The sequence below is a fragment of the Aquarana catesbeiana genome, linkage group LG03 (genome assembly GCF_042186555.1).
Source record: "Aquarana catesbeiana isolate 2022-GZ linkage group LG03, ASM4218655v1, whole genome shotgun sequence".
NCBI lineage: Eukaryota > Metazoa > Chordata > Amphibia > Anura > Ranidae > Aquarana > Aquarana catesbeiana.
The window spans coordinates 692,304,950-692,315,021 of NC_133326.1; the positions used below are offsets into that span (position 1 = coordinate 692,304,950).

Genomic DNA, 10,072 nt, shown 5'->3' on the forward strand with positions numbered 1-10,072 from the left:
CAAGAGGACTTATTGAGGACTAAAGGCTTTTTAGGAATGCGTAAGGGCATGGGAAGACAATCGACCCTTAAAGATGAGCTGGACATCCAGCACAGGACCAGCAGACTGGGCAGAGGTCAATGGATCCCTGAGGACATGTTGGTTAGAAGGTGACGTGTCACAGGAGTCAAGCTGGATAACTGAAACACAAGGAGAGTGCAGAGAGCCCTGAAAAAAAGATTGAAAATCCCACCTGGCCGAATGAGGCAGTCTATCCAAAGGATCGATTGAGCCTCTTAAACAGGTTTGAATGGACGTAGTAGTAGTAGGGTGAGGCCAGGTTATAGAAGGTCCTGAATAATAAAAGCCGGAAGCTCAATGGGCATAGGCTGGAGTGGCATAACAGGTGCAGAGGCTGACTGAATAGCATCGCCAGGTGCAGCAACTACCACAATCTCATTGCATTGTGTAGCGACTGTGGAACTGGTGAACAAGTTAGCCTGGGTGTGTGTCCAAGGGAGTTTAGGGACAGGCAAGTGTAAATGGTTGTGCAAACTGGAGTGAATGATTGGCTCAGGTTCATAGGTGGGCTCTTCATCCAGACTGCCACATGACCTAGAGAGTGCATCAGCCCGACTATTGCAGGACACATCCCAGAAATCGCTATATGCAGCGGGAAGAGCAGAAGATACTGGGATGGTGGCAACAGGAAGTTTCTCTTTTGGGGCAACCTTGAGTAGGCAGGATGAGGAACAGGAGGAGCCCCAAGCCAGGATTTGTCCAGCAGTCCAGTCAACGTGTGGAGAATGGAGCCGTAACCAAGGAAGACCTAAAACAATAGAAGATGAAGCCTTAGATAAGATAAGGAAGGATATCCACTCCTGATGGAGTGTCCCTACCGACATCTTAACAGGGAGGGTCTGGAAGCGGATAGGGCCCCCTGTGAGAACAGTACCATCAATCGCCAAGACCACCAATGGCGTTGTGAGGGGCAAAAGGGTAATGCCCCGTACACACGGTCGGGCATTGATCGGACATTCCGACAACAAAGTCCTAGGATTTTTTCCGACGGATGTTGGCTCAAACTTATCTTGCATACACATGGTCACACAAAGTTGTCGGAAAATCCGATCATTCTGAACGCAGTGACGTAAAACACGTACGTCGGGACTATAAACGGGGCAGTAGCCAATAGCTTTCATCTCTTTATTTATTCTGAGCATGCGTGGCACTTTGTGTGTCGGATTTGTGTACACACGATCGGAAATTCCGACAACAGATTTTGTGGTCAGAAAATTTTATAGCCTGCTCTCAAACTTTGTGTGTCGGAAAATCCGATGGAAAATGTGTGATGAAGCCTACACACGGTCGGAATTTCCGACAACAAGGTCCTATCACACATTTTCCGTCGGAAAATCCGACCTGTGTACGGGGCATGAGTCTCATGGAAGATGCAGTTCCCCAGTCCATGAAATTGCCAGCGGCTCCAGAATCCAGATATGCCGAGACCGAATGAGAGGAAGCGCCGACATGAAGGAACACAGAAAGGAGAAGACGAGAAGGTGAAGGTGATATTTCAGGGTCCAATACTCCACCTTCCAGATGTATTAGCCCCAAGTGTTTTTCTCGATGAAGAGAGCAAGTGTCACGAAAATGACCTTTGGCCCCACAATAGAGGCACAGGCCCAGAGTTCTGCGCCTAGAGCGTTCTTCGGGAGATAACTTGGTCCGGCGCAGCTGCATTGGTTTCTCAGCAAGCAGGAGGTGCTCTTGGTCGAAGAGAGGGGACAGAGAGCTCAGGCTGCCTAAAGAACGGGGAGTGCTGGCGTCTTTTTTCTAGGGCCCTCTCCTGAAAGCGAATATCGATCTGGTTATACAAGGTGATGATACCGTTCTTCCTGATAATTCATCCTTCACTCTATCAGAGAGGCCATGTAAAAAGGTTGCAACTAAGGCCTCATTATTCCCGCTCAGCTTAGCAGTCAAAGTACAAAAATGAAGAGCGTACTGTCCCACAGAAGCGGACTCTTGACGGAGACGTAAAAGGGCGCTGGCTGCTGAGGAGACAAGACCCGGTTCCTCAAAGATATTCCGAAAAGGTTTCAAGAAATCAGACAGGCTAGAAACCACTGGATCATTCAGTTCCCACAGATGAGCAGCCCAGGCTAACTCCTCACGAGACAGGAGGAATATAATATAGGCCACCTTTGCCCGATCAGACAGGAAGTTTTGGGGCTGGAGTTCACAATGAATTGTGCACTGGCTAAGGAACCCCTTGCAGGCCTTGGGGTCCCCAGAGTAACGGGACGGAGCTGGCAGTTGTAGTGAATATGTGGCTGCGACTTTGGCCGGAATAGGTGCAGCTGTTGGTTGTACTTGAGGTTGCTGACCCAGGGTTCAGAAGGAGGTCTGAAGCTGCTCTAAGTGGGAATCCAGATCCTGGAGGAATCGCCTAACCTAAGTCTGATTCGATTCCTGGGTCTCAAGTCTGTGGACTATGCCCTGCAATGGAGCATCTGCAGGAAGTGGCACGACAGCTGGGTCCAAGGCTGATCAAACTGTCAGGTCACCTGAGTCCAGGTGAGAGATGCACCCAGTTAGGGTCTGGAGTGCACCGCAAGATAGTGGACCCTACGGTTGACTGCTGCGGATGGAACACTGGGTGGTTCAGGAAGGCAGGTCCACTAGAGCAACAACACAGATCCCACTGGGAGCTAGAGCATAAGATTCCCCAGGAATCCCCAGGAGTCTAAGAGCCAGCAGGTGTTCACCAGAGCCTCTAGTGGTGAGGATGGACTGCGCTGAAACTGGCTCTAGGTCGTGGCCCCCAGGGTCTCCCAGCTCACGCTCACAGTAGGCTACAGGAGGATGGAGAGGAAGCAGCAGTCCAGGACAACAAGGGATAGTAAGGAGATAAGCCAAAGGTGAGGGCAACTAGCAGACAGGAATAGACAGAGAACATGCCAAAAGGTCAGGGTCACAAACAAGCAAGAATAGTCAAGAACAAGCCAAGATCGGTAAACAGTATCAGACATTGGACATAGAGCAATGAGCACACGGAAGCCAAATCACAATATTGATCAGCGAGATTGGCTTGCAATGCACAGGTTAATATAGTGTTCCTAATTAGAGGCTCGGGTGGAGCTATGCTGAGGAAAGATTATTTAAGCAGCCAGATGAGAGTGGCTGGCCTCTAAAGGTGGACACATGGAGGAGAGGTAAGCTGACAGACAAACATTATTGCATAACCATGGCACCCACCTCTGTGGCGTGGGTGATATTCTGCAGCAGAATGTTAGGTCTGTCATCTAGTATAGAGGTATTGAGATAAGGTGCTGGTGGCTGCATATCAGAAGGTGATAGCATGTCAACATCCTCACTTATCTGAGATGGTGGCTCTGGGAGATCTGCCACGGGATCCTGTGTGAGAGAAGCAGGAGATGGGGGCTGTAGGAGAAAGTGCCCCATAGTGGGATCCTGTGTAGGCTAGGATTGTCATGGTGGTGATGTAGCAGACTTTTGCTGCAGACCAGCAGGGTGTATGTGCAGGTGTGCACAACCTTTATAATGACAGGCTTCGACATTCCCATTTGGGAGTTTAAGGGTAAAGAAAGGAGGTTCCTTGTCCAGAAGGCTGAGAGAGTCAAGACAGTTAATTGAATCTGAAGGACTGAGAGAGTCAAAGACGATTAAAATAGTCCAGAGAACTGAGGGAATCTAGTGGTTTCAGGGTACTGAGAGGGTCCAGAGAGCTAGGAGAGCCCAGAGAGCTGGGAGAGCTGAGAGAGCCAAGAGAGCAGAGAGAGGTACAGTTGTTGTACATGAATGCTGGAGTGCTGTGTCAATAAAAGAACAAGGAGGAGGAAAGGAAGGAACAGTAAAGGGAGAGGGTGGAGGAGGGGGAAAAGAGGGAGAAGGAAGATGTTACATTATTAATACCTCCATTTGGCTGCACCTCTACCTCTCCTTTAAGACTTACCTTTTTTTTTGTTTGGTCCTGATTTGGTGAAGGGTGAGCTCCATATGGCCTTAGGATTTTACATTTAATTTTTACTGCTGCCTGCCATTCCCCTTGGCCACAGAATTGACTTTCTTTATATGACTGTAGGTTCCCCCCAGAAAAATTGTGTAGCATTTTTACAGTGTGAGAGCATCGGAATATGCCAGGAGAGATGGCTGGAGCTGGTAGTAGTGACAGGCTTGCAGTGTTTTATGGAACGTTGCATTTGCTCTGATGTGTTTAGGAGAGACTGCTGGTTCAGAAGAGTGAGAGGATGAGGCCAGTGGGGAAAAGGGGATACAAGTGCTTGTGCTGCCATCATTAGACAAGACACATTGCAGCACCACCAGTTCATCCTCCACAGTTGCCAGAAGATTGACCCAGTGTGCAATAAGGATATGTAGTGTCCCTGCCCATTCTTACTGGACCTCATACCCATGGTCCAGACAGTGTAAACCATGGCCACTGACAGTGTGGACCATCAACACAGACACATTATATTCCACGTGCTGGTGGAGGACAGGTATAGACTTACTGGTAACCTGCCACTGTTGTGTAGCATGGCAGGGGGTTAAATCCACAAACTGGCTTTAAGTAACTGAGAATAAGGGGGTTATGGAAAGGGATGATTGCCTTGGTAAGCCTGTTCCTGAAGATGACTGGGTGAGTGTAAGAAAATTATAGAAAGGTTCAAATGTTTCTTGACCCTCCTCAGAGTGTCCCCATGACCCTTTTCTTCTCTTGACATAATGCATCCTAAGCCTCTGACATCCCTTGTGAGTCCTTCTTATCTGCCACCAAAGCATACAAATGTTTTGGTGGAGGCAACAGGAAAATATTGTGGGAAGGAGATGTGAAAAGTGAAGAAGGATGAGGAGTGAGAGCCTTCTGCTTTCAACTTGTCTCATGATGTGCTGCTCCCACCAGGAATTATGGTGTATGTCATGTTTTTCTTCATGCATTTAATACTTTTACCATGGCTGATATGCTGCAAGCAGAAGTTAAAGAATACACCAGTTCTGTCCAGGGCTGTCTTTAATGCAAAATGGGTCTCTGTGTTCAGCTTGCCCCTCCTTCTCCTGAAAGCAGTGCAGAGATGAAACACACAGAGTGGGCTGTGTGTTGATTCATCTCCTGTCAGCAGCATGGGGTAGATTCATAAATCAGTGACTGGACCGGAGCAGCTTGCAGAGGGAAGAACTGTGATTAGCAGACAAAAAATGAGCTGTAATGATGTGCAGTAACCTAAAGCAACCAATGGTGAGCAGTAATGATGTGCAGTATCCCCTAGCAAACAATGATGAGCAGAATATATGTTCAGTAACCCCTAGCAACCAATAGTGAGCAGTAATTATGGGCAGTAACCTCTAGCAACCAACTGTGAGCAGTAATGATGTGCATAAACCTTTAGCAACAAATCAGTGAGCTGTGATGATGAGCAGTAATCTCTAGCAACCAATCAGTGAATAATAATGATGGGCAGTAACCTCTAGCAAAACCAATGGTGAGCAGTAATGATGTGCAGAAACCTTTAGCAACCAATCAGTGAGCTGAAATTATGTGCAGTAACCTCTGGCAACCAATGGTGAGCAGTAATGATGTGCAGAAACCTTAAACAACCAATGGTGAGCAGTAATGATGTGCAGAAATCTCCAGCAACCAATCAGTGATCAGTAATGATGTGCCGTAACCTCTAGCAACCAATGGGTAAGCAGTAATTATGTGCAGTAACCTCTAGCAACCAATGGGTGAGCGGTAATGATGTGCAGTAACCTCTAGCAACCAATGAGTGAGTGGTAAAGGAAATTGAATAGCTGTTCCTTTCAGTTCTCTGCATGCTGCTCCTGGAAAAATCCTCCTTCAATGTTGTCTTAACTATTCCTCAAAAATTTCCTCCACTTCAATAGGTGGCACCCACAAATGGTCTGATATCTCATCATCCACCCCTCCCTTATCACTGAAGCCTACTTTGTAGTTAACAGCAGGTGCTGAAACATCACTGTCTCTTGCTGTTCACTTCCTCCATGGTCAAGGTCCTATCATCCTCCATTTTGAAAGCAGGAATGTTTGCACATGGCCAAGATCATCTTCCTACAGTAAGTTGGGGGAGAGGGGTCGCAGCAGCGTAGGCAACAGTTGGAATTTTACATACTCCCAGTTGCAGCTCTGTAACTCAACTGTTGACTTTCAAATGGAAGCCCTTCCACAGACCCCTGAAACTGTAGCCCCCTTACATGCCCACTAGTCTTGTTTTTCAGTCTCTGGTATCCCAACTGAAGGCAGGGAGACCATTGAAAAACTATTCGCTGATCTCCCCAGCTCACTATGTTCCCCATTGTGATGGAAGGCAAGAATAGTATCCTGGGTACCTGCCACCGCTGTGCAGCATAGATTGTAAAGTCACAGAATGGGCAGACTCCACTGACTGGAATAGAAACAGCTGTAAAGACAGCAATTTTTGCAAACTAGCCTTGAGACGCTAGGCATGGGGATGAGTGAGTAAATGTTTTCTCTTACTTTAAACCAGTTGAGAAAAAGACACATGCCTGGTCAAGGATGCAGCTGGAGACAGCAAGGTGGAGTTAAAAGACTTACTGTGAAGTTGAAGCCTACACTTGTCCCATTGTTTAGATACACAAGCTTAGGCACTTAATCGTCTGTATAACAGAGACTTCTGGGAAGCTCTATTACACACCCACATCGATACAAATCTAAATGAACTATATTCATATTTACAATATTTTACCGTTATTAATGGAAATTTCACATAAACTCATAAGGCAACAAAACTGAAGGTATTGTTATCCTGAAATGATCTAATAGCTTCCAATTTCAGTTTCCATTTTTCCTGATCCTCCTGTGACACATTTTTTTTTACAATTTCAACTCCCCACTCATGTTTCTGGGGGCCTGGGAGTATTAAAATAGCAGGTATACCTAAAGGGTCTCAATTATTTTTTAACAGAAACTATAATAAATTATTACCTGCTCTTCAGCTCTAGCCAAGAAGGAGACTATGGGCATGAAAGTTGAATTCCAAGAGATATTTGTATTGCATGAGTGGCAATATTGGCTCAGCTTGGACCAATCACTACCTGCAGCTTCACCTCATTCAATCAGAGAGCATCTTGTATTCATGGCAAATAATTCAAGGGGCAAAAGACCTGAAAGATATCACTGATGAAGTGCCAACTATTACAATGATTGTTAGCATCCCCACAGGTCCCTCAGGTATGAATAAATGGTATGGTATGAATGTTTATATTGCTGGACCAATGTAAGTATTTAATAAAAGGCATACCTGGAGCTCAATTTTAAAGTAGTTACAAGCAGAAAAACACTCTCTCTAGCCACAGACGCTGTAGAGAAATTCATTTTCAAAGTTCACAACAGAGGCTCTGAAAGGACCACTTTTCTTCCCATTCTTCTGCCAGCAGAACACTTGGCAGTCTGCCAGCCATCTAATGTAAACAAACAGCAGGTGCTGTAATCTGTTAGAAACTGACTGTCTTCATACTTCACAGCACATGCAACCACATACAGTAGGTCAGGGAGTGCTTGTTCTAAAGCTTTTTTTTTTACTGCTTGTGAAGTTCATGTAAATAATTAATTATCTACCCTGGCAAACGTGCAAATTAAAAAGCATGTATTTAGTGAACCAATACAGGCATACATACACAGCAAATATTATGTATGATATCAGAATACTTTTAAAAAGTTGCAACTTTAAAATATTGTCTGTGAGATTTTCTAAGTCAATGCATTTTTTTGCTTTTTTTGGAACTCTAATGATTCTAACCACTTCCAATGCATAGTTAATACATGGTTTTCTGAAAAAAAAATATCTAAAAATAATTTCCCTACATATAAAAAATAATGAGTCCCATGAAAATATCAGAGAGCAGTCTTTAAAATTCTATCTACCAACATATAAAAGCAACAGTATCCCATATAATCAGTCAATTCAATTGTGGCAAACACTTACTGCTGCACTTACTATTTCTGGTAATTTGTGCTATTATTCAACTATCAACTGATTATTTGCATGTTCTGTGTTCATTTAAAAAAAATTGATTACTTGATATTGGTTAAAATTGGTTACTTGAGCAGTAATGTGAACCTTAAAGTCAGAACTGTCCTGCTCTGAGGTCTCCACCCAGATCTGCAGATTGACTGATTCTCTCCTGGAGCCTAAACCCAGGGTTGAAGAGCCAGAAATGTAAAAGACAGAGGAATGGACACGACTGCCCCTCATATTTCTGGTCTCTTGGCCATGACTTTAGAGCTTCAGACCATGGGTTCAACTTGAAGTGGCATTGTTGAGTTATTTATTTATTTGAAACATGGAAACATAGATGTGTTATGATATAAAATTTAGTCTGTCCCTTTACTACATTTTTATGATTTTTTTTACCCATTATATATATAAATTTATGTTTGTCTCAAACATATTTGCATTCATCTACTGTTGACTTACTCGCTACCCTTTCTGGGTGTCTGTTCCAAGCATCAACCATGTACACAACAAGATAACCAGAGTAATGGCTTCAACAGGTTCATTACTCTTAATTTTTCACCCACTCAACAAAACAGTCTCAACTTTTTTCTAACATTCTGTCTTTAGGTTATGGATGGGAGAAATAGGAGCTCGTTAACCACGATCCATCTTCTAGGATTTCAGACCCAGCACAGTATAGCATTTTTTATCTTTTTTCTTCTCCTCATAATTTATTGTTTCACCATTTGTGGAAACCTCCTGATCATCACGCTGGTGTCCTACAACAAATCCCTTCATTCCCCCATGTACTTCTTCCTCTCCCAGCTCTCCATATCAGATATCTTAATAGCAACTGACATTCTTCCTAACACACTCCATGCTGTTTTGATGAAGGGGACCATAATATCATTTTCTGATTGTATCTCCCAGTTTTATTTTTTTGGTGTCTCGGAAACTTCAGAATGTCTTCTCCTGACAGTGATGTGTTACGACAGATATGTGGCCGTCTGTAGACCATTGCATTATACCTTAGCAATGAACTTCCAGTTTTGCTACAAAATGATCCTCATATGTTGGGTTCTAAGTGTTTCAATGGAATTGGTTCTCACTGTACCAATATCACAATTAATATTTTGTGATCTCAATGTTATAGACCATTTTTTCTGTGATCTTTATCCAATCCTACAGCTGTCTTGCTCTGACACAAGCTTTGTTCAACTTGAAGCAACATTTTTGGGTTTTTTATTTATTGCCATCCCTTTCTTTATTATTATTGTATCATATGTTTATATTATTATCACCATTTTTAAAATTCCATCTATTACCAGCAGGCAGAGAGTTTTTTCAACATGTAGTTCCCATCTGACTGTTGTTTGCATTTATTATGGCACCCTGCTTTGTGTTTACTTGATACCGAGCAGAGGGAAGTCATGGGATATCACAAAATTCCTATCATTTCTGTACACTGTAGCCACCCCTCTAATGAATCCAATTATATACAGCCTGAGGAATAAAGACTTGAACAGATCTGTAGATAAAATCAGCCACTATTGGCAAGGTTTGCTTTGCGGTAAACCATGAATTGGAAATCAATTTAAATTGTATTGCAGGACAGAGTGATACAGAGTACAGACTACACATTTTGTTTTTTGTTTTTCATAAAAATATAATTCATAATTTTTTTGGTGTATTTGGTAAATTTCAAATGAAGGCTAAAAAATGTACAACAGTAAAGGAAACTGTATGGGTAACTTTGCTTGAATTTCATTGGAAAGTAAGGTTTGTGAATCTTTGACTTTAGACCTCAAGTTGACGTGTTATGATATGACCTTTATATCAAAATCTTAAATAGGATACTGGTTTTGTATATATATTTTCTACAAATCCAATTATTCTTTGCAAACCATACAGGGTATTGTATTACTCTAAAGAACTGGACAAAATGTAATTGGCACACAATCTATATAAACATTTTGGATTATGATATTTTGCCATTCTAGTAGTGAAGCACCTTTTTCTCTTATAGCCTTATGCTGGGCAAGAGTCCCATCAGGACTGAAAATGTTATCTGGTTTCTTCTCTTAAAAACTTTTGAT

The 10,072-nt window shown here is 43.3% G+C and overlaps 1 protein-coding gene across 1 annotated transcript; it reads left to right on the plus strand.

Annotated features, from left to right (window-relative positions):
- The first annotated feature begins 8,606 nt into the window (after positions 1-8,606).
- LOC141134192 (olfactory receptor 11L1-like) lies at positions 8,607-9,557 on the plus strand. The gene has a single exon (XM_073623774.1). It carries the CDS (start codon positions 8,607-8,609, stop codon positions 9,555-9,557), a length of 951 nt encoding a protein of 316 aa, XP_073479875.1.
- Positions 9,558-10,072: the final 515 nt, after the last annotated feature.

What these genes read in the sequence shown, in the direction of transcription:
- LOC141134192 (XM_073623774.1), top strand. Translation starts at nt 8,607, where the DNA reads ATGGATGGGAGAAATAGGAGCTCGTTAACCACGATCCATCTTCTAGGA.